General features: G+C 38.3%; 1 protein-coding gene across 1 annotated transcript in view; it reads left to right on the plus strand.

Moving 5' to 3' along the window:
- The window catches only part of Tacr3 (tachykinin receptor 3), a 63,655-nt gene extending 41,207 nt beyond the window's left edge, over window positions 1-22,448 (plus strand). The window contains exons 4-5 of the mRNA XM_050159151.1: window positions 20,223-20,419; window positions 22,133-22,448. Of these exons, the coding sequence (XP_050015108.1) occupies window positions 20,223-20,419; window positions 22,133-22,448 (513 nt within the window). The remainder of the gene's footprint in view (window positions 1-20,222; window positions 20,420-22,132) is intronic.
- The last annotated feature ends 3,820 nt before the right edge of the window (window positions 22,449-26,268 follow it).

Genomic DNA, 26,268 nt, shown 5'->3' on the forward strand with positions numbered 1-26,268 from the left:
AAACCCTTATCCATTGCCTTCGTGTTGATCCTTCTACATCTGATTCTTCCTCTGCTTGCCCCATGACTCTATAGCAGAGCAGACCTCAGCGACTTAGTTCTTGGGTCTGAATATTCAATAATAATACCTTCCAACAAACTCCATAAAAGTGCTGGATAGGATCTATGTTTTATTCACAATTAGACGTTGTGACTCAGCTGGAGATGAATGTAACTCACAGGTGAAAAGCTAAGTCTTCTGATTTCACAGATAGGAAATTTCAGAATATTGTGGACTTTTTTCACCCTTTACCCTTTTTTTTTCTACCTCCAAGGATTATGAGGTTCTAGGAAATGTTTTGCTTTTCTGATTGTAGATTCTCCAGGATTAAAGATAAACACTTTCTTTCAAAGTTAGGATGACGGATGACAATTAAATCTATTATTCCCTATTCAAGGAAGGAATCTTATAAAACTAAATTATTAAATGTGAAAGCTTTTTTTTTGTTTGTTTGTTTGTTTTTTGTTTGTTTTTGTTTTTCGAGACAGAGTTTCTCTGTGGTTTTGGAGCCTGTCCTGGAACTAGCTCTCGTCACATAGAAAGTTGAACCTAGGGTCTTGGTTTCTTTAGAAACACAGTGTTATTGTAAAGCAATTATGATCAAAGGATATAATATTAAATAAAGAAAAATAATAGTCCATTTGGGTATATGTTCCTATGTAGCTCAGGTGGTTATTCTTTCCACATGCCCAAATAACATAAAACAAATGGCTGATAAAGGTTAATTAAATTTGGCTGTAAAATATTTTGAAACATTTTATTTTACTCACTTCAATAATTTTGGAGTTCATACAGTGGACATGCTACAGGCAAGCAGCGGTGATGTGAAGTTGGCTAAACAGTAAGTTCTCCCTGTTAAACTGCTCATAGCATGATTTGGGGGAAATGGATGGTCTTATTTTTTTTATTTTTTATTGATTTTATTGGCCTATACATTTTTCTCTGATCCCCTCCCTTCCTCTCCCTTTCTCCTTTACCCTCTCCCATGATCCCCACGAATTATAGGCTGGTTTTTCTTTGCTTTATGTCTAAAAGCAACTTATGAGTATATATAATATTTGTCTTTCTAGGTCTGAGTTACCTCACTCAAAATGATGTTTTCTAGCTCCATCCATTTGCCTGCAAATTTCAATGTGTCATTTTTTTCTGCTGTGTAGTACTCCATTGTGTAAATGTACCACATTTTCCTTACCCATTCTTCAGTCATGAGGCATTTAGGTTGTTTTCAGGTTTTGACTATGACAAATAATGCTGCTATGAACATAGTTGAGCACATGTCCTTGTGGTATGATTGAGCATCCTCATAATACCCAAAAATAGTATTATTGGGTCTTGAGGAAGGCTGTTTCCTAATTTTCTGAAAAATCATCATACTGATATCCAAAGGGGCTGTACCAGTTTGCACTCCCACCAGCAATGCAGGGGTGTTCCCATTACCCCACATCCTCTAGAGTATAAGTTGTCGTCAGTGTTTTTGATTTTGGCCATTCTTATAGTTGTTAGATGGAATCTCAGAGTTGTTTTAATTTGCATTTCTCTGATGGCTAAGGATGCAGAGCATTTCCTTAAGTGTCTTTCAGCCATTTTCGATTCCTCTGTTGAGAGTTCTCTGTTTAGGTCTGTACCCCATTTTTTATTGGATTATTTGTTCTTTTGATGACCAATTTCTTGAGTTCTTTGTATATTTTGGAGAACAACACTCTGTCTGATGTGGGGTTGGGGATGGTCTCATTCAACAGATATTTACTCAGTGTCATGGAGTCTGGTAAGTTCTAAGGACACAAAGATGAATGATACATGTGCCCTCCTCTGCACTGGAGGAATGGAAAACATTTTCCATGTTAGGAAATATGTGTGTAGAAAGAGTGATACGCTAAGTTACCTTAGACATCACCCTGCAGTGCCTGAAGAAAGAAGGGAAACAATGCTAAGAAGAGACCTGAGGCAACTCCCACCGGAAACTGTTTTACAAAGACCAGTGATGGGGAGGGAGTATGGGGCATGCAAATCATATAGCCGTACTTCACTGTGAAAAACAAGTAAGATCATAATTTACACTTCTTGCTGACTCAATTCACCAAATACTGTAGAGAAATAGCTTCATTTTCAGCGATGAATCTAATTTTCTACCAAAATCAGTGCTGGAAAGAATAATCTTAAATATCCTGTATTTATGCAACTTCAAAAGGAAAATAAATTAAGGTTTTACACTTCCAAGATGAAAGGCCAGTTTCAAAAGCACAATGAAAAATTAAACAACACCAACAAGTCTAACCTTTTCCCCATAGGAAAAAAATCCGCACCAAAGCAGTAGTTGTTGCAACAATGTATTTATGAGCATAGTATATTAAGCACACCATATATATATGTATATATATAAATATATACATATATATATATTTGAGACAGTGTTTCTCTGCATAGCTTTGATGCCTGTCCTGGTGCTCTTGTAGACCAGGCTGGCCTCAAACTCACAGAGGTCCACCCACCTCTGCCTCCCTGAGTGTTGGGATTAAAGGTGTGTACCACCACTGCCCGGCAGGCACACTATATTTTTAAGAGAGCTAGCAAGATTCCAATATATAGAAAAACAACCTGTGATTCTGACAAATAGTGTCAGCATAGCCTTTTTCTGCCTGCACAGGAAGTTTTGAATGTACAGATCTGTCTTTGCATATCCTGGGAGAAACAAGGTGGGAAGGCTCTGCTACGCAGCCAGCAGCAGAGACAAAAGATCTTATGTCTCACTGTCTGTTAAAAAAAAAAAAAAAGTAAATGAAGCTAATCTTCCTTTTGTGCATGTCAAGCCCTGACAGTAGCTTTTTATCAGGGCTGAAGGGCTCCTTCAAGAAAATCCTCAGTATGGCTTCAAGTTATAGTGAGTGCACATGAGATTGTCAAGGATTCATGGTCCAATCCTTTTGCCTTCAGATAAACGAATAATGTAAAAGTGCATTGTACTACACAGGGCCCTAAAACACTGCATTACAGCCCCTCAGAGAAATTTGTCCATGCTCATGTAGATTTAAAGCTCTCCTTCAACCTTGAGGTTCTCACACATCTCAACTACTTTTCTCATTCTTTTACTTTTCGACTTGAGCAAAATGTTTCAACCCACATGAGGCTTTCATGCAATCTTTCTTGGGGGAGGAACAATCTGTAGGTTCCCTTCCACATGAGCAATTGATGGCCGTGACATCATTCTCCTCCCCACTACCCATATGTATCACCTGTCTTTGCCAGTGATCTGTTGCTGTGAAGAAATTCTATAACCATGGCAACTTTTATAAGAAAAGTGTTTAATTGAGGCTTTCTTAGAGTTTCAGAGGTTCGGTCCATTATCCTCATGGTGGAAAGCATGGCAGCACAAGGGTAAACATGATAGCTGAGTTTCTGCATCCCAATCCGAAGACAGCAGAACGAGAGAGACACTGGTCATGGCTTGAGCATTTGAAACCTCAAAGCCTTTCTCCAGTAACACACTTTCTCCACCAAGGCCACTCCTACTAGAGTAAGGCAACACCTTCCAATACCTGTCAAGCAGTCCCACTCCCTAGGTCAAGCATTCAAATCTATGAGCCTATGGGGCCATTTGTACTCAAACCACTGCTTCACCTCTGGCCCTCTTGATAGTCCCACTACTCCAAATAACCCAGACTTCTTTACTATAACACATAATCCATGACTTTATTTCCCTTCCCCCTCTTTACTGTGATGTTTTTCTTCTCTCTCTCTCTCTCTCTCTCTCTCTCTCTCTCTCTCTCTCTCTCTCTTCCTCTCCCTCTCTCCCTCTCCCTAGCCCTCTTGATAGTCCCACTACTCCAAATAACCCAGACTTCTTTACTATAACACATAATCCATGACTTTATTTCCCTTGTCCCTCTTTACTGTGATTTTTTTCTTCTCCCTCTCCCCCTCCCCCTCCCCATCCCCCTGTCCCTCTCCCTGGTCCCTTTTCTAGTTTTATGACCTAACTCTGTGTGTGTGTGTGTGTGTGTGTGTGTGTGTGTGTGTGTGTGTAATTTAAAGCTAGTTTTCTATAAATAAAAGATGTGCATTTTTAGTTTGGCTTATTTTGCCAAACAGTTACATATGTTTTCCACAAAGGTTATGACGTCATTTACCATTGTTGCTGAATGAAACTCCAGAGTATGTATGTACATTTCTTTATCCATTCATCTGCACATAAGCTGGTTTCATACCTCAAGCATTGCAAATAATGCAGCAGGCATATACACAGATATATAAACATCTCCGTGTTACATGGATATGTACCCAAGTGGTACAGCTGGGTCATATGATAGTTCCAGTCTAGCATTGTCAGGACTGCTCTAGTCGCTGAGATACTAAGTATTCCCACCTGTAGCTAGTAAACATTCCCACCTGTAGTTAGTACACATTCCCACCTGTAGTGCCTAAAGTCCTTCCTTCCTCATGTCCCTGCCAGAAGTTACTGTCATTTTCTGTCTTCATGGCAGCCTTTCTGACTTGTGTGAGTTGGAATTTCATGGCACATATTCAGATTTTTTTAATTAAAATATAATTACATCATTTTCCCCCTTTCCTTCCCTCCCTCCAACCCTTCCCATGCACCCCGTTACACTATCTCAAATTCATGGACTCTATTTCTTTCATTGTTGATATGTGTACATTGATAAACACACATGTATTTCTAAATATGTAGCTATATCCTGATAAGTCTATATAATGTTATTTATATGTATATGTGGTATCTATGCTTCATCTAGATGTTTCAAAGTTACAGATCCTGTAGTAAATCTTCAATACATTATTAAGTAGATTCCTGTGCAGAATGACAGGTGGATCCAGTGTTATTTTTCTACATGTGGATATCCACATCTAGAGGCTATGTTTTTGTTAATATGTGTTCTTATATCATTATAAAGAACTGGTGGCCATGGCTGTGTGGGTTTATTTCTCAGTTGTGTATTCTCTATTCCATTGTCCTACATGTCTGCACTTGTGTCAGAACTATATATTTGTGTTACTATGACATTATGGCATAATTTAAAACCAGATGTTGTCTATGACACAAACATTGCTCTTTCTGATTAGGATCAAGCTAGCTGTTCCAGGTTTTATATATTTTTCTCCACACAAACTTTAGTATTTCTTTTTCTAGATCTTTGGAGAATATAATTGAGATTTCAGTGGCGCTTCTATTGACCCTGTGGATTTTTGGTAAAATAACCACGTACAATATGGTCTTGCCAATCAATAGGCACAGAAGATCTTCCCATCTTCTAGTGTCTTCAATTTTTTATCCTGTGTTTTAAATGTTTATTATAAAAGTCTCTATTCTCCTTGGTTATTTTGATTTTGTTTTGTTTTAGCAATAGGAAGTTCTTTTTCCCTTTTATTGTTCTCTGATTGTTCATTATTGGTATATAGAAGACTATTGAATTTTTTATGCTGATTTTGTATTCTGCTAATTTACTGAAAATATTTAGCAGACATGGGAGGTTTTTCTGTGAGTTACTAGGGATTTTCCAATATACTATAATGTCATCTATAAATAGAGAAATTTTTTTCTTATATATATCTCTTTTTATTTCTCTTAAAACTCTAACACTTTAGGCTCTATAATAAGATGGAGGACACTGTCTCATTCCTAATTCTTTAGAAAATGTTCTGAGTGTTTGCCTACTTGGTATAACGTTGTTTGTAGACTTGTTACATGTAGTCTTTCTTATGTTGAGGAACGTTTACACTATCCTTATTATTCGTGAATTGTATCATAAAGAAATGCTGAACTATAGGTGGACTTTTCTTTCCCGTCCTCCAGTTCTTAAATTATTGACACGGAGACTTATTATTAATAATAGATAAGTTCTCATCTGATAGCTCAGGCTTTTTACTAACTAACTCTTACAACTTAAAATAATCCATTTCTATTACTATGTGTTGCCTTAAGGCCATCTTCTGCATGTCCTGTTTCCTCTCCATCGGACTGGAGGCTCCTCTAATGGTTCCCTTCTTCCCAGAATTCTCTCTATCGAAAAATCCTCCCTAGTTATCCATCAATCGGCTTTTTACTAGCAATGAGAATAACACATTATCACAGTGTACAGAAGGATTATCCCACAACACTGAACTTTGTCAGAGGTCTTTGCTGAAGACATCGAGACAATCTCATCTTTCTGTCCTTAATTTATGTGCTATTTTCAATTTATTGGTTTGCATACATGGATTTTCAATCTTGCTTATTTTCCTCATAAAACTCTTTATTATTATATATTGTTCTTTTTGTCTCTGTTTCATTCATTTCTGCCCTAACCTATAAATATTTTGCCTCTACTTATTGAAAGTTTGACTTGTTTTTATGTCTCTACGATTTTGAGATATAGCATTAGGTCAATTATTTGAGATCTTTCTGACATTTTGTGTAAACACTTGTAGATACAAACTTCCATCTTCAGAACTGCCTTACCTACACCACAATGGTTCTAGTAAATAGTACCTTCCTTTTTACTGATTCACAAATATTTTTAATAACCTGCTTGATTTCAAAGATGTACTTGATTTAAAGAATGTTCTGTTCAGTTTCCAAGTATTTGTGCAGTTTTGCAGGCTATTGAATTCTGGATTTACTGCACTGTGCTCTAATAAGAAGGAAAAAGTTATTCTGAATCTTTGTATTTATTAAGAGTAGTTTTGTGGACCAAAATTTGGTCTCTTTTAGAAAAGATTTCATGGATGGCTTAAAAGAATATATACTGTTCCTGTTGGATGGAACATTCTGTGGATTCTGCAGCCAGAAGAAAGAGAGAGAGAGAGAAAGAGAGAGAGAGAGAGAGAGAGAGAGAGAGAGAGAGAGAGAGAGAGAGAGAGGACACATACTTTACATCAGCATATATAGTATATGAGGCCCTGCCAAAGTGGGCAGGAAACTTAAAGGCTACTGGCTGTAGGAATTCCTATAGCACCTGCCCCTTTTGTTTAAATAAGAGAGTTCTAAGCCTAATACAAAATTGCATACAATATGAACAAATATATCAAGGAAGAAACATGTGATAAATGTTTCAAGAATTATCCTATCCTGATGAATTTATGTCTTGCATAATAAATAACTTGTATATTATGTGAGGCCCCACCCAAGTGGGCAGGTAACTTAAAGCCTACCCGCTGCGGGAATTCCTACAGCATAATATATTATATATAACATATATTTATTTAATATATAGTAGCCTTCTTTTTCTTTCCAGAATAATTTTGGATAAAACTCTTTTTTCCTGGTATCAGAATAGCTATGGCAGCTTCTTCTCACCCATTCACTCAGTAGATTGACCTCCATCTTCTGACTTTCAGTCTATGGTTCTATTTACTGATGAGGCGTGCTACTTGACAAAAGCAAATAGTTGGGTCTTGTTTTCTAGTCCAGTTTAACAGTCAGAGTCTATATTTTTGAGCTGATGCCATTTATATTTAAGATTATTTTTAAAATATGTTCACTAATTCCTGGTGATTTGTCAATTGTTTCTGTTACTGACCATTTCAGTGTTTGTTTTCTGCTCTCACCTTTGACTTGTAAGGGTTTGCTGCTCTATTATTTGGGGTTTGATAGATTCTTTCCTGGCTCTGCTCTTTTAATATTCTCCTCTAGTGAAATTCATTCTTTCTTTTGCTTTCATGATGGAAACTCTCCCCCCTCTTTATACAATATTCCTTTAAATGTCTTTGTCAGTTCTGGACTGGTAGTCATGTTCTACCTTACTTGGTGATTGTTTTGATTGCATTTATTACTCCATCATTTTTTATTAGTAAAGTTTATTCATTGTTTTACATCCCAACAGCAGTTTCCCTTCCTCTCCTCCCTTTTCATCCCCCCCACCTCCCCTCTGCACCCACACCCCATGCCTCTCCTCTGTTTTGGCACAGAAAAGAACAGGCCTCTCTTGGATATCGACAAAGCATGACATATAAAACTGAAGTAGGACTAAATTCCTCCCCTTCTATTAAGGCTGTGCAAGGCAACCCTGTATGAGGAACTGGTTCTCAAACGCCAGTCAAAGTGTTAAGCACAAACCCTGCTCCCACTGCTAGGAATCCTGCAAGTGGACCATGTTACACAACTGTCACACATATGTAATGGATGTAGATTACTCCCATGTAGGCTCCCTGACTGTTGGTGCAGACTCAGCAAGCTCCTATGAGCTCAGGTTAGTTGTCTCTGTGAGTTCCCTTGTAATTTCCTTGACTCCATCAATTTTTTAAGAGGCTGATCTGCTGGATATTGCAATCATGGTTAATTCTTTCCTTTCAGGACTTTAACTGTATTATTTCATGCTTTCCTGGCCTTTAGAGCTACTGATGAGAGCCTGATATTATTCTGATTGTCATTGTAGGTAGTCAGCCTTTATCTTTTGCAGTTGCCAATATTGTTTCTTTGCTTTGTATTTTGATACCTCCACTACATTGTAGAGGGGTTCATCTCTGGACCTATGTACCAGAGATTCTAAATGCTTTTTGTGCTTGGATGTTCATTTTTTTCCTCTAGAATTTGGACATTTTCTGTTACAATTTCATTGAATAAGTATATTCTTTATGACTTTTAAATCTCAGGCCCTTTGTATATCCCTTGCATTCTTAGGTTTGGTCTCTTGATCATACTTCAGAGTTTTAAAGATACTACCAGTATCTTGAATTTCTACAATGACTCTCAAAGGGAGATGCAGGGTGGCTTATGGAGGGAAAAAACAGATTAGTTATGGATTTCATACAACCCCAAATATAATTGAGACTATCACTTGGTCTTAGACTGAAAAATGAGTCCTTTATGTACTGAGCAACACAGAGGTATAAACAGAAATTTCTTCAGAAAAATAGTGAGGAGAGAAATGCAGTAATAGATGTTTAAATGAAAAAAATGGAAAAATCCCCAAATAGACCATGAGATGGAAAATTTGAAAATAATGCTGGCCCATTCTGAATTTATTAGAGAAAAGCCTAAAAGGAAATAAACAATGACTTCCTGTTTTGTCTATTGCCATGTAACACATTAGCCATCTGCACAAGGAAGCCAGAACTGTGATGCATATCTATAAAATAAGCATTTGGGAGGATGAGCAAGGAATAATATGTGATCAACACCAGCCTTGGATACAGAAAGACATGATGCCTCAACAAAACAAAAGGGGGGAAATGCTTGTCAAAAATGGTCAACCTCGCCTGGCAAGACATGCCCACTGTTGCAATAGTGGCATAAACATCATGAAAGTAACCAACCACCAACCACTTCCTTATTGGATTTAAGTCCTACCCCATAAGATGAAACCAAGATCTGGTACCATTATCAGGACAAGAACCTATAGCTAGGCAGGTCATAGGCCCTAAGGGAGAACCTATTACTACTGTTTTGCTAAGTACACCTAGTATGAAACCAGCTATCAGTGGTTTATCATCATATCCAGATTAATGCATCTCTCAACTCTCATTATATGAGCTTCTATTTGATGTAGATGTTGATTAGCAAAGAGACCAACAACTGGCAAAAGCACAAAAAGTAAAAGACTGCAGAATATTCAGTCCTAAGTGGAACATACACAACAATCCCTTCTCCCAAAGCTCAAGGATCACTGAGGAAGACAGAGTGGAAATAATGTAAGAGCCAGAGTAGTGGAAGACTACAAGCAAACAGTATTTTGTGGACACAGTGGGGCAGCTACACATATGAACTTAGCATTTGTAAAAGCATACCATGTCGTGCACAAACACAAGGCCAAATCCCAGCTTGGAGATGGAACTTAGACAAGAAATCCTACCATAGCCATGGAACTACTGGTGATCGTTAGCCAATAGGAGATGAGGAGTCAGTTTTTTGTAAGAGTGAAGCTCCTAGTAAGTTGGTCAGGCTCTAGTGGAATGCTACACAAACATGTATATTTAAGCAGCAAAAAAAAAATGGTCACGAATTTTTTAACGGTACAACATTGTATATATGGGGTAGGGGAATTGGATCTGGGAGAGTTGAACCAGGAGGGGTGACAAGATCAAAACACAATACGTGAAATTCTCAAAGAACTAATAAAAATTTTAAAAACTCCTTTTCCTATTACAAGACTCAATTTATACTCTTATGTATCTTACATATTTTGACTATATGCACTATGAATATGTATTTTTATTACATGTTTGTATTCATTTACTCACATACATACCTCCAAAATAGATAGTACTTTTAAAACTATATTTGACTTCAAAAATATTAGATGTCTCAAAACAAAATCAGTCACAATACTTATCATATTTGGGGATTTCATCTAAAATTTATTGTTGAAATTGGCCTTATTCTGACCACTGCAATACTGGCAAATAAGTCCATGTGGACGCACAGAAGGCACAGATGGCCACCCTCTTGCAAGAAGAATAGCTGCAGAAGAAACAGCCTGTGCTTCTTGTTCACCTGCACTTCCAGCCTTGAGAATTGTGGGAAAGTGAACCTTGCTATTTACATTTTCCAGTATGGTATTCTGTTGCTCCAGAAAAATAAATGTGGAATTTGTTCGTGAGAAGTGGGATGCAGATGCTTTGAACCAGACTCAAGGAATTTTGTTGGCTCAAGAAATTTTGATATATAATCAAGAGCCTGGATTTCCTCTAAGGCCATTGATAAAACAGATGTGAAAGGTTTTTTTTTTTTTTTTTTTTTTTTTTTTTTTTTTTTTNTTTTTTTTTTTTTTTTTTTTTTTTTTTTTTTTTAGTGAGGGCTCATGAAGAGACTAGAACACTAGGGAAGGGTTTTATAATTATAGACATTCATTAGATCGGAATGTTTAAGCTGTATCTGGTGAATTCTGATAAAATGCGAACAGTGTTATTAGACAATGCAGGAAAGACAATTTTTGTTATCTGGAAAATAATATAACGAGATAATGTCCTGGCTTTTGTGAGAAGTAGAGTAGGCGGAGAGCTTGGATATTAACTGGAGGGAATTATAAAGTTTGAAGGCATGGCCTCGGCTCCCTTGCAGTTGCTGGCAAGATGTGAGAGGACATAGAGAAAGAAGAAATCTTAGACAAAAATTAGGAGTCTATCTGATGTGGGAGGTTTTTTTTTGGAGAGAATATAAGCATATGGCCACATGCTCATTTGATGAAGTGGCTACAGGAAATGACAGAAGGACCTAATCAGGTGTCTCAGTGAATGGCAGAAACACAGAAGGTTTTGCTAGTAGAGAATCTGCCAGCTTTGGATTTGGGGACAGAGATGGGACTGAACAAGAAAGGGCATCCTCCAGGTCAGACAGTAGAGCTGTTCTGTGGCCTGGCTGTGTTTCCCTTCGAGAACACGGAAGGAAGACAGGGTTAACAGGGCTCTCTTGCCATCCTGGCTCCAAGCACACAGACCTGGAGAACTTTGTTCAATCATTTAAATGCAATGGGATTTTTCCCACTGTGTTTCAAAGTTTCTAACCTTCAGAAATTGGAGAAAGTGAACCTTGTTATTTGCATTTTCCAGTCTGGTATTCTGTCAACTCAGAAAAATAAATGTGGAATTTGTTCATGAAATGCGGGGACCCGATGTAATAAATATTTTAAAATGCTAGGAGTCTTGGAGCCTATTCTTATTCTTTTCCTGAATTCTCCCGTTTAGAGGGGAAATATCTGTCTTGTGACCTTTCTGCCTATGTATTTTGGAAGCAGGTAACTTGCCTGGTATCAGAACTGTTAAGTGACAAACTTTTCTTGGGGAGATTAAACACACACACACACACGCGCGCGTGCGCACACACACATTTCTTTACCCCAGAGAGAGAACCTGTGAAAGCTCCAAATAATGGTTATACCAATGTTCAAGTTGGCAAACCATTGAGTTCTTTTGGCGGTTACTAATTGAAGTGTATATACAAGGAATTATTTACAAAAAGCAGGAGTGCCTAAAAATATCAGGTGTATTATGAAAAGTTCACCCCAACGTTGGTGAACACTCCAAAAGCCTGGAGCTTTCTGGGCATCTTGTAAGCAGTCCACAGGCCCATGTAACCACTTCTCACAGCTAAAACTTTGTCTGCACCTGGCCTGTTGCCTCCCTAAGCAGGTATTTCTTTGTATACTGTGGGGCAGGGGCCATAAAGAATTTTTCGGTTCTAGACATGTGACCCCTGAGTCTCTTTGAGCCCCCTCTTCTGGAGGGAATGTCATCTGGGAAGCAAAGACTGTTGCACACCAGCGTCTGCAGGTAGAAAGAATTTGTATGAGAATGGAGATCTTCCTTCAAGTTCAATCCATGTTTCAAGTAAGATTATATACATGCATATGTATATGTGTGAATTTGAATTTAGAAATTGATAAACTAAATGCATGTTGCATGTAAGACAGACTTTGGAGGAACTAGAACCCAGAATAGTGTGGGTTGAATTGTAGCAGTCTCACATCCACATGTTAAAATCTTAGTTTTTAGTAACTCAAGAGCATGATTGCATTTGTACAGACGGCCATTAAATTAAGATGAGATAATTGGAGTGCGTGCTGTTCCAATCTAACAGGTAACACACAGAGAGGATGAGTGACCCTGTGAAGAAACTAAGTTGTTGCTGTGTGTAAGGAATCAGGCCAGATGACACTTTGATCTCGGACTCAAAGGCTTCAAAATTGTAGGGAAACAAATTTGCAGTTTAAGGCAATAATTCTGAGGTGTTTTTTTTTAATGGTAGCCTGAGCAAGTGTCTTAAACATGATGTTTGTGATAGACAGTACACTATGTGGCTCCACTCAAGAAGAATAGAGAGTAAATCACTGTATAGGGTCCTAGTGAAGTGCAGCTCTCCAAGGTGGTTTAGCCTGTAGGCCCTCCTGCAGCAGTACACAGAATAGAGCAGGGTCACTGTTCCTGTCACTCTGGCATCTTTTAGGTTAAACGTGATTTTTCTCACAAGATCTGCCTTCCGTGCTAATTCCCGTATAAAGAAGGGATGACAAGTGCACAGAAGGTTTGTTTTCTGAGTGAAGACAGATTAGTCTTGGTTTTCATACAACTCACAAATCAAATTGAATCTGTCACTTGAGCTTAGATTGAAGAGCGAGCCTTTTCGACAATGCTTCTTAGTTATCACACTTAAGGATTCACCTTTGACAATTTGTTTGTTGTTAGAGGACTAAAATAGAAAATGGTGACCAGTGCAATGTTCACGATTGTTAGATTGGAGCCCACTATCAAGAATTCTAACAGAATCACATTTGCAAAAGTCCCATCTATCCAAATAGGATCACCTTTGAGAGACTGAGTATTCAAACATCAAGATATAATAACATTTGGAGGGCACATAATGCAGGCTGGGGCAGATGTTTATAACTTATCTATCATTTGCTATCATAATCCCATAAAACCAATTTCTATTCCCTTTGCTTTAATGTATTTTTATAATGCCACATATCTCCATTCTATGGCTGTATCTTTTTAATTATTTTGATATCATGATATATCAGAATATAGTTTTAAAAATGATGCATTGGTAACAGTAAGAGAGGATGCAGAAAACAAGGCAAAGGATCCTTTACCTCAAGTGCATTTTGTTCTCTGGGTGGTTCTTGGATATGATGTCATGCTTATTGTAACAAAGATTTGCATTTAATTTATAAAACAAATTTATTCTTGTCGGATGTCAGAACATAGCGACAGAACCCGATCTGTCTGAAGGATATGCTGTGAGCTGTCCTCAGTGTACCCTGAATGGGGCTATGGCCTTCTGCCTGGCTTTTGTGCTTTCCCAGGTAGCATCTCGAGTATGTGCCAGGCAACTGTGTTTAAACTGGTCTGTCCTGAGGAAGTTCTGGGGAGGGGCTGCTCTTTAAATATTTATTATGTGCTTACTGGTGTTTAGTTAGATTTTTTTCTGAACTCAAAAAACCGTCCTTCAATCGTTGTTTTCTTTGTTACATTCATGTATAAAAGTACACAGAAAAGGAGGTAAAACTGTCTATAGCATTAGACTGTAGCCCTCCACCTTTTCTCAGATCCTCAGATGACAGATCTCAAAGACAGATCTGCATATATTAGTGAAATCCGGCAGACAGATAGTGCTAAAATCTTACAATAGTCTCAAAGGCTGTGTGTTTCCAATTAGAAAATAAAAATGACATTCAAGTTAATTGTGACTAATGAAATATAGAAAATAGGTTGCAAGTACAATGTGTATGTGCAAAAATTTCATCTAATACATGAGTATAGGAGTTGTCTTTATTCACGTGGGCCTCATATAACTTCCTACAAGCCTTGGTTATGTAGATATCCATGTTAGTTAGAATTAGAATAATGTCTAATTCCTAGATGGCCTTAGCTTTACTACCATAATATCCTTACAATATATCTATATCCTCAAATTTTCTGAAATAACTGACAACATTCAGAATGATTTTCTTACTTGGAATGAAAATTTTAAGCACTGTCTTTGAAAATGAAGTGCCCAAATCAAGCTCAAGTAACTGGTGGGATAGTATTTTAGATTTAAATGTTTTCTTTTTGTTGTATTTTACTAGTAATTGTAGTTCAAATAAGGAGGCCAGTATTTTTCAAAGCAATGTCCACTTAAGTTTCTAACACAGAAAACAGAATCAGGAAGGAATGGAATATTGGTTAGTTCTATGTGCTCTGTGGAGAGCTAATTAAAGTCTTTCACCCAGGATTAACTACTTTGACATTCAGAATGCAAAATATTGTACTGAAAAATATTACTCCAAGATTTTTTCTAGTAGTTGACAGTTATTTTAATTTCCTAGACCAATTCTTTCTTTGTGGCCTAAACCTGAAAACCGTCCATCCTGCAGTGATTGAACATAAGAGACAAGAGCTGCCAGCATCTCAGTCTGACCTGTGCAAGGCACCAAAATCTAATATTTCCTTTTCCCTTTGACATATGAAGAAGAAGTAGGACCTTGTCTCACTGGCATATGATCTGTGCTTCAGTTCTGTGTAGGTGGTTGAAGTGGATTCTTAACTACTAAAAACAGGTACTAGGCAGGGATGATGGTAGATGTGCTTGCCACCAAGCCTGAAGACCTGTGCTGGGTCCCTGGTACCCACACAGTAGAGGAGACAAACAACTCTGAAGATATACACCATGGCACACGTGTGCCCACTTGTTGGGGGAGCCTGCTTGTCCTGCCCAGCTGCTAAGCCCTGAAATAATCACACTGAAACTATATGAATTACAACACTGCTTGGCCTATTAACTTATGCATATTTCTAGCTCATAGCCTACTGGCAAGGTTCCAGCTGGCAGCTTGCATCTTTCTCCTTTGACAGCTCCTTGTGACTCTGCCTTCTTCCTTCCAGCATTCAGTTGTTTTCCCCGCCTAGCTCTATTCTGTCCTACCACGGGCCAAAACAGCTTCTTTATTCATTAACCAATAAAAGCAACACATATACAAAAGGACTTCCCACACCATTCACACACATTCAAAAATAAGTAAGTAGGTGGATAGATAACATAAAACTAAAGTAAACAAATAGAAGCAAACATCACAGCCTTTTAAGATCGGCCTCACTAGTCTGTGCATCCTTCTCTTGTTGCTGGTAAAATCCTATACCACAGACAACACAGGATGGTAAGACACAAACACTATCGTGGAAAATCTTATTGCCTCAGAAGCAATATACCTTTTTCAACTTCAAAAAATATCCCACATGTTGTCATTGGCTCCATCAAGCTTTAATAAAGAACAAAGGACTCTGTGGTTTTGGAGCCTGTCCTGGAACTAGCTCTTGTAGACCAGGCTGGTCTTGAACTCACAGAGATCCGCCTGCCTCTGCCTCCCGAGTGCTGGGATTAAAGGCGTGCGCCACCACCACCCGGCTTGTCCTGGGCCCTCTCAGTAAGATTTCAGATCCCCAGGAATAAGCTGGGTCTCCAATGTTTGGGGATTCTTGGAGTCTCCAAGTTGATAATCAGAAGAGTTTTATTTCTTTGTTAAATGTATTTGTAATGTTTTTAATTAAACTCCAAGTTTTATTTCATGGAAAAAAATAAAAAATAAAGAACAAAGGAGTAAGGGTCTGAGTATAAGGACCCTAGCTTCATCCCATAAAAGACAGCAGTTAAACCTTTTAGTTTTTAATTTCCCCCTGAACAATAGAGAGATCATAACCTGTTGAAATGTGTAATGCTGAATTAATTAAAGCATGGTCCTTATTTGAATTTCCCAAATACATGAGTAAGAACCATGAAACTAACTGCAGAAATTTGATCTTCAGATAAAAATAAAATTTAAAGAATAATGACAAAAATCAAATGACTTGGAGAGACAATGACAACATTCTTTGTGCTATTGGCCTGGATTTTCTGCTCTAATGGCCAGTTTCCCCTGAGGTCAGCACTAATCACCTGTACTATCCAGCATTTAGACCCTAAGAGAAGCATTACCATTCGCATTGACCATTTCAGGCTTTGTCTGTTTCTAGAATAATGTCTCTCGTGATTCTTAACCTTGCCAACTCTCATCTAAATTCACAACTTGTAGTCAAATGGCAAGTGGAATTTATAAATAATGTATTTTTCTACTTCTAAGATGCCTCATGGGCCATGCATCAAGTTATTCCTTTGAGTTGTGTTAATCTGACTATGGTTATGCCTCAAAATTGTTTTATTGGATATATCTTATTCTGAACTTATTATTTCTAAATTCCTAAAGGAGTATGAAGAGATTTCAGGTGCCTGTATAATGAGAAATATTAAAAGAGATAATCATATTGATGATACAATCACTGTGTGATGTTTTTGTTTCTATCTTTCTTATAGACACATAGATGAGATTTTAGTTCAATCATAGACACATAAAACATTCTTCCATTTATTTCCTTTCACTCCAATTGTTGCTCATCGTGCATCTATTCTTTGTCTATTTTTTTATCCCCAAATATATTAGAGACTGATCTTGTGTTGGCTTATCTCTGCTTTTCATGAACTCAAGGGCAGGTAGAGGAGAAATAGAAATTGGCATTTTGTGATACTTTTCCTGGGGAGACACAATACAAACTTTTATTGACTCCAGATAGAGAACCAAAGACAGACCAGAGTAATGATTACACCAGAGTCGACTTGGTGAATGAATGAGTTTACTCAGGCTACTTAAGGGAGTATGGCTAAGGCATTACTTAGAAGAGACAAGTCAAAGGCAGCCATGTTACTGAAAAGCTCACCCCAACACGGTGGGTGATGTCTTGCTCATAAAGGCTGCATCCCTAGATCTCTCTGTATGGCTTACAGTGTCAACTCCACATGTCATAGAATCTCTTCTCGAGTGATTGTTGAATGCTTCTACAACCATGGAGAAGGGCCAATGACTCTTATAATTTTCAACCTCCCCAGATATGTGAAGTTTATTTACTTATTGAGTCTTCTAAACTCACCCTCTTCTTCTTGGAGGCCATGTTTTAACTTAAAACTTTTCAGAACTTAAGGAACCTCACATCAATATAGAATGTTCTAGCTATGAGGAAATTGAACTTCATCCCTTTCTCCAGCTCTTACGTTCTTTGGATCTCTCATCTATGTTTCTGAACCTTACAGGGGTACTGTAGATAGCTGTAACTGGACCCTAACATCTTCAGGGGAGGAGATAAGAAGGTATGATGTCAATGGTCACAGATGCCGGGAGTCTGAAGAAAGGGATAGAGCAGAGTTGTTTATTTAACAATGAAAAAAACTTATAAACCCTCCCAGCACCCAAGCCTTCTGATCCATTGACAGCTGACATCACGTGGTCACCCCTCATTGGCTAGGCATGATCAGGACTTCTGACAGCACCAGGCAGACTCCAGGTTGGCTCCTCTTGGCCTAGTAGGTCTTAACTTCCTACAAACAGCCATCTACCATCTTAACCACGGGGTGTGTGTGTGTGTGTGTGTGTGTGTGTGTGCGTGTTGCTAGAGATTGAACTTGGGGCCTCTTGCATGAAAGGCAAGTTATATACCACTGAGCTATGCCATCATCTAGATGCATATCTAAAGGTAGGCATTGGACCACTATGCCACAGCCATAGTCACTTCTCATGGTTTCACCAGAGGTTACAAGTCTTTATGGTAACCCATGACTTCCATGACTGAAATTGACAACAACTAACAGTGAACGGCGGGAGTATAAGCAAAAATGTTTTGAAAACGTTTTGATAGAGACATAACACCCATTTAACAAAGCAGTAGCAGTGGTTTTTCTCCCCTACCACTGAATCCTAGCTTACAGTATCAGATGTGAATTTCCTCCTGTGGAGCAAGCCTTAAATTCAACCAGAAAATTGTTGATTCTAGTCAGGCCATCACTGCATCAGCAGACATCCACTACATGGTATTTTGGTACTGCAGCATTCAGGGTTTGTAGCCAAGTAGGACTATTGTTAATCAATACAGCATTCGGTAACTTCAGCAGTAGGTTCTTATCAGCTAGGTCTGGCATGCCATTAACAAGAGAGATAATAGCCTTTATGATTTGTGGGGCCTAGGGAGCCTCCCTGAATAATAACTCATAGAACGTCAGCACACCTCTGACACTGTAATTTTTGTTCCTCAACCCTATATATAATAGCTTCTAAGACTGGGGAGGCATGACACAAACTTCCACTCACCCCAGATAGGAAACAAATTACAGAAAAAAGTAATAATTACAGTGGAGTTCAATCAATAAAACAATCAGTTCATTTGTGGTGCTGAAATTAATATGGGCAAAGAGTTATTTATTCGAGCAGAGGCAACTCAAGGCAACTGCATCCCCAAACGCTGACTCAAAAAAGCTGCATCCCTAAGGTATCTGCATGACTGGAAGGCAGCAGACAGGTCAGATCTCTTCTCCAGCAACTATCTACTATTTCTCTAACCTCAGGGAGAAACCCCAAGAACTTGCAATATTTGACTTTCAGGGATATATGGATTGCTTACTCTTTGAGTATCATGCATGAGCTTCCCACTCTACTTCCCTGAGGAAACATTTCCACTTAGAGCTCCCAAAACCTTCAAGGGCCTTCCTTCAGGGAGGAAGATTTCAACTCTAAAGGAATCAGTACACAATCTTGTCCTACTCAAATGGAATCTTCTAGATATTAAATTTCAAACTTACAGAAGCAAAAAAATGAAACTTAGTATCCAAGAAGATTCCTTTTGAGATTCTGTGAGAAAAAACAGGTACTCTCCTTGTTCTGAAAACAACATCCATCTCTAAAAAAAAAAAATGAAATTTACACCCTGGCAATGCTGAGGCATGCATGGGCAGCCCATATATGGCGGTTCTGTTGAACTTGTCCATATTGAGCTTCCTGGTCTAAGTTGATGAGGACGACTGACCAGTTCTCTTTCTAAAGAGAGTGACAGATCTCATTACAGATTGTTGTGAGTCACCATGAAGATAATTGGAAATGAACTTAGAACCTTTGAATGAGCAGGCAGTGCTCTTACCCGCTGAGCCATCTCTCCAACCCCTACCTACCAGTAAATGGCACTAACACAAATCAACCATATAAACCAAACACTTACTTATAAATTGTAAGTTAGTGAAATTTCCTTAGATTATTATATTAATAATCACTATTCAGAGACAGTATCTCTACAAAAAATACTCAGACAGTTGCCTAGTGAGAACAATATTAACAAAATTTAAATGGTCTATAACGCTGAGAAGACTATTACAAAGAATAAAGAACCAGTCCATCTCTCGTAGAATAATATACCTTCATAATGGCTTAGTTTCCATAAATATATCTTCACCATTACACATTCCATGTTATCATGACCTAAACTAGTACCTGCCTTCCTCTCCACGGGTTTTTGTAAACACATTCTTAGGTCAATTTTTGTGTGTGCATGGTACAGAGGATCAAACCAGGCTCTTATTGTGCATTCCAGGCAAATACTCTACCACTGAACTACATCCCTAGCCCTAGTCCAGACCAATGAAAATACACTCATTCATATTTGTGTGCCTGTCACTTACTATTAGGTAACGATGGAATTGTGGCATAATATACCTGAATAATATATTCAGCTTAAATAAGCATTGTGTATGCAAAAATATAGAGAGAGTATATTCATTTTTACCATTTACAGTGCTTCAGCTAGTCATTAAGTATGCTATATAGTTTATGTATTTCACTATATTGCTTCAAAATAACCTGTAGAAAGTTACTGAAACTATTCTAATGACTTTTTAACTTGCTCACGGTGATTTTACCCTTCCTTCCCAGGTTGTAAAGATGATGATCGTTGTTGTGGTGACATTTGCCATCTGCTGGCTGCCCTACCACATTTATTTCATTCTCACCGCCGTCTACCAACAGCTGAACCGGTGGAAATACATCCAGCAGATCTACCTGGCTAGTTTCTGGCTAGCAATGAGCTCAACCATGTACAATCCCATCATCTACTGCTGTTTGAATAAAAGGTATTTGAATACCAGGTCTCTTAACCCTTCCACCTTCTCTGGAAGCACTCTGGTTTCTTGGTGCTGATTTAAAGTCCAGACATGGGAGAACTCGTGTTCAGTGTAAGAACTCAGAGGGGAACACAAAGCTTGATGCAGGCTTTTTATACTTCACAAAATGTCCCCACCTTAAAACTTGGGTTCTTGAAAGGGTCAGCACTACTGTGGTTCTCAACCTTCCTAATGCTGTGACCGTTCAATACAGTTCCTCATGTTGTCATGCGTCCCAACCACAAAACTCTTTCCATTGCTATTTCATAACTGTAATTCTGCTACTGTTATGAATTGTAATGTAAATATGTTTTTAAATGGTCTTTGGCGACCCCTGTGCAAGGGCAGTTAAACCCCCAAAGCTGCCATGACCAATAGGTCAAGAATCACTGCATTCGAAGTTTTCGCTGGGTGGTTTTTACAAAAGGCAACTTCTCCCCTTAAAACCCTCAGAACTGTATCTAGTATTGTAAAAGAATTCCTCATGAGTGAAGGCTTATCCACAATCCCAAAGACATGAGAGTTCTTAAAAGAAATAAAATACACTTTCTATGGGAGGGGATATAGTGGTATACATGATGGGCTCTGCTCGGCTCAGAAAGTTCTCCTATCAATATCCTTCAAAATGGGGATCACTATCGAAGCAAGAATTCCTGTCCTGCCCACACAGTCTTGCAGAGTGACAGAGAGGGTGTAGTTTCCATGGGATGACTAGTGAGAAGGTTGGAGAGGTCAAGCAGAAGATCTTTTTAAAGACAAATCATACTTTGTGCCATGTTTGGTGGCACAAGCCTGATTTCTCCGCAGTCTAGAAGACTGAGACGGAGAGACTGTGAATTTGCATTGAGCGAAGGATACAAAGTGAGATCTTGCCTTTAAATAAAGCAGGAGCCTTGATGACCAATGTAATACTGCAAAGAAGGTTAACTGTGCCCTCTATATTTTAAAAAAAATTAAAAATTCAAAAACCAAACCCCACTTTGTCGGTGCATTAAACACAGAGGAGTAAGACAAAATGCCACATGGTTGACAATTCTCTCAATCAACCGGTGGATTTTATAGGCCAACAGAAATGATTCTTTATTAGACGTAAGTACTAACTTCTTAGCTTGGAAAGACACCAAGAGACCTGTGCCTTAAGTTGCTTAAATACTTCATTCTTTTTAAACTAATTGCATAAGCCTTTCCTCAATTTAAGCCACTGTACAAGCAATAAATCTGTTTTAAATCAACTTCATTTAATGATGTACAGTAAGAATTTCACATATTTATAGATGATTAAGTAAAACCATAAATATTAACAATTAATTCTAACATTAAATGAGTCAAAGTCGTAAATGTGCAATTGTTTCTGGAAAAAAACATTTGAAATATAGTATGCCATTTTTAAATACTTTAACTTGCCAGCCTCATGCAATTAGTTATGTAAATGCATGAGATTATTGCCAACAAGCCGTTTCCCACGTTGATAACCCCATGCTTTTTCAATTTGATGAATTATCTCCCCGTTGACAGAAATGGTTTTTTTTTTTTGAACAAGAACTCACTGAACTGATTCTGTAGCACAGACTTAAGCCTCTGTAGAATTTAGCTAAATTCAAAACCAGCGTTAGCCTATATCCTTTTTGAAGGCAGCTGAAGGAAATGCCCACTTGAAAACAACTTTTCTCTCCTGCCTCTCAGGTTCCGCGCGGGCTTCAAGAGAGCATTTCGCTGGTGTCCTTTCATCCAAGTGTCTACCTATGACGAGTTGGAGCTCAAGACCACCAGGTTTCACCCCACGCGGCAGAGCAGTCTGTACACCGTGAGCAGGATGGAGTCGGTGACCGTGCTGTTTGATCCCAATGACGGGGACCCAGCCAAGTCCAGCCGGAAGAAAAGGGCGCTGCCCAAAGACCCAAGTGCCAACAACGGCTGCTCCCGCAGAGATTCCAAATCTGCCTCCACCACGTCAAGCTTCATAAGCTCACCCTATACCTCTGTGGATGAATATTCCTAAATCCATGTCCTGTGGTGAAGGCTGCTATGGCGCCTACGTCCCCCATTTTCCTAACTGTGTAAAGCCCTGTTCTAGGTACTTGAGGGAGACAGAGGGGCAATTATTGGGTAGAGATACTCAATCTGAGAAAGAGGGGAATATAAATGTAACAAAACATACCAACATATCAGCCAGTACACACAAAAAAAAATACTGAGTCTTCAACTTATTCTTTAAAAACTTTAGGATCATATGCAACAAGCACAAAGTATGAATCAGAAAAATGTCCTAAGTGTCCAGGGTCTGTCACTTAACAATTGCAGTACACCTTTTCCACACAGAAGCAGCACAGAGGTTTTCTAAGAGATTGAGGGAGCCTTAAAATACAATGGCGAGCAAAGGCGACCAACACCTGTATAAAACAAGCTCTGCATAGCTGTGAAAAGGAAAGAGCAAATGACTGATTTTCCCACAAAAGTGACTGATGGGTAGTCAACCTCAAAGAATAGAAAGATTTGGAAGTCTTTGCTCAAGAAATATCCCTTTGTTGAATGAAAACTTTCAGAAATTCCCTCCAAGACACTGAGCAGACAAGGCTATCTGGTCAAATCACTGCCCAAACATGCATGTCTTTCTCTTGATTATTTTTCCAAGAAAAATAACTTAAAAAGAAAAAAAGAATCATTATTTAATTTTGTTTACTAAGTGTTTTGAGTGCTAAAGTAAGTTGCTGTCAAATTTAGGAGCTTAAAGGACAAAGAAAATTCTTGCAATCCTCTTTACTCTTTTTGTTCACACATTAAAAAAAAAGTAAATTGTAAAACACTAGAAGTATCTTCCAATACAGAAGGAAAGACTCACATTTGCCTCTGTAACTTGCTACCTGAATCTAGATAACAATTTAATATATAGATATATATTATAAGCTATCAAGTCAGACACTGGTATCTCCAAGTCCCCAAGCCAGCTGCTTCCCACTGCAGTACAAAGAACAAGTCACGGTCATTGCTTTATTTTGTATCATGTAGTCCTCCTCCTGTTTTCTCACTGGGAAAAAAAGGAGCCAGGGAGAAATATCACAATATATTTCAAGTGTAAAAGTGTAAGTCGAGTTACAAAAGGACGTGTTGAAATATATATATGTGAATCAGAGAAGACGCAAACCTGTGCGTCTCTGGCCAGAAAAAGAGTCTGCATAATAATCCTGGAACGTGAGCTAGTTACAGATGAGCCAGATGACAGCATGCATACTTCCAGGAACAGAACTCTGGTTTTCTGTGCTTAGGTAACAAAAAGTCATTCTAGAAAGAAACGAGGTAGTGACACTTGGATGGATGGATGGATGGATGGATGGATGGATGGATGGATGGATGGATACATGCATGCATGTATGTATCCCTTTCTAGACAAGTTCTAGAAATCTATATCTATATAGATATATCTATATCTAATGTATATTAGTATGTTTTGGCAGTCTTCTTTCTTGGTCTTATAACTTATTCCCTTATGAATTTATGTTTGGAATATATTGTGATATTTCCCTTTCTCCAGTTTTGGGCTATGTATGATTTTCTGTCCTATGTAGGCACATTTCTGGGGCCCAGAACAAAAGAGGGAACATCTGAAAATGCAGATGTGTCTTCCAGACTCTGTTCCTTACAAATCATCTCCTTCGGTTGCTACAACTATCTGTCCACAAAACCACAAACCTTCTGGAAATGAGTTGTGCCCTAAAACTTTGTCTTTCCAAACATTTGAGTGGGTTGTTAAAACTATCTGTCTAAAATAATTGCCTTGATGGTAAATTGTGGTGGGTTATCATGCCATTAGTCTCTGGGCCTCATGTCTTCCTTGACGCCCAAACCACAGATACCTGATTGTTACACAATTTCGAGTGTCTAAAACACCAAGTCATATATTTTTGAGTTTATTTTAATAATTCCAATAAACAATCAGCAACCAGATACAGATATGAGTGCACAAATAAAGATCTATCATTATTAAAATGAATGTAATGACTTCAAGGGTTAAATTCAAAATAAAAACTGAAATAGCAGGTGGTCATACAGGCTTGTCACGCAACCACTCGGTGACGTCTAAGAAGCTTTGTGTGCATGTTTCAACCTAGCAATTGTACTAAGTATCTCACTGTTTGAATATAATGTTTAAAATGTTCATTCCTAAAGCATGTAAGTGCTTATCAAATGTAAAGTGTCATGAGAAAACCTGATATGTAGGGATAAGCCCGCCCATTGGGGGCGGGCTCGCCTCGGGCGAATGTTTACTGATAAATTGGGCGCGCTTCTTGTACTTCGCTGGAACCTTGGTTTCGTGAGTCTTGTTTTCATTAAAGTTGTACAAATACCTACACCATTTGTCTATATTAATCTAAGCCGCCGCTTCACTGATATGTGTCATTTTCTTCTTAAATTTCTGAATATGTAGAGCTAGTATAATTATACTCAAGGTACATGAGAACACACCCAACCTTGGAGTGCAAATATGAAGTTTGGGCTTCAAATTCAATGCGGTCAGTCACCCTCAAAATGCACCTGAAAACCGTAACTCCTGGCTTTCACATTGGGGAAATTCAATAGAACTTTCTAAGACCCCTCTGAAGTGATCTTTGCCATAAGTGGTTGTTATTGCTCTTGTTTGGATTTTTTAGTAGATCTGTTGCTGCCTTGCCCACCCAGGACCCTCCCTTCTACTGGGACTGCTGCCCCTGAGACCCACACACCAGCATTTCAGGACATTTTAAAGCAAACAGCAAACCAAGACTTGACAGGCAGACATTTTAAAGTTCATAAGTTTAAATAATAAGAGGAAACTGAATAAATGGCTAGGGAAAATATAATAAGCCCTTCTCCTTGAAGTTCAACACAGACCTGCAGAGGAAAGCGCGTGGAGGTCTCCTTCAACGGTGCCAACTTGAAGACGACCGTGCTTGCATATCTGACAGCGTTTACTTGACTTCTCCCCCAAATCCAGTCTACCCTCTAATGGTGAAGCTCAGACTGAATCTTTTTCCACTCTTCACAAATACTGACTTAGAATCCTAAACAGGTGGCTAAAATATCCCAGGTTTTTTTTTTTTTTATTTTAAGTGTCAGGAGAAAAAAAAAACACTAAATAGTTTGAGGGAAATATAAAAAATAATTGACTAGTGTTTTAAGTTTCTCTTCTGAGAAAGAAAAAGTGAATTAAAAATGAGCATCTTGTGTTGGTATTTTACATTTCCCCAAAGAAAAGCAGCAGCGCCAGTTTCTATGGAATCTAATCTAATCTATCTTTAGTGCTTCTGTAAACTGCTCTATTATTCCACCTCCCAAGATAAGCGTGCTGACATTTCTAACCCAGCAGTCAATTCACATTCTCCTTGGTGTCTGGCAGTCTCTTAGAAACAGGTACCTGACCAACTTCAAAGAGCTCCCCTCCTCGCATTGTGCCCCAAATGCCAGAAGGCTTGCTATCAAACCCAAGAAACACAAAATAACTGTGAAAACAGCGCTGGCCAGCTCTGAATCTGAACTGGATTTTTGTTACTGCATAATTCCCTCAGAAAACCTCTAATTGGTGTCTGGAAAATTATTCCGTCAAATAAAATGGTAACAATTTAACAATTAACAGAACAGTCAGCTTCCTTTGCCTTTGACCATGTGCCAAAAGTTAAGGAAATCAAGCATGACTCTGACCATGCAGAATAATAAGATTGGAGTAAATTCCCTTCAGGCCAAACAAAGATCAAAAAGATATCCATTAAGGCTATACAAGGTCACTAATTGCCTGGTTTAATACATATTCATAAAAACTATTTGTTTATAAGAAGTTCACATATATA

Source organism: Alexandromys fortis, unplaced genomic scaffold (genome assembly GCF_014885135.2).
Source record: "Alexandromys fortis isolate MF-2015 unplaced genomic scaffold, M_Fortis_MF-2015_v1.1 scaffold_19, whole genome shotgun sequence".
NCBI classification, from domain to species: domain Eukaryota; kingdom Metazoa; phylum Chordata; class Mammalia; order Rodentia; family Cricetidae; genus Alexandromys; species Alexandromys fortis.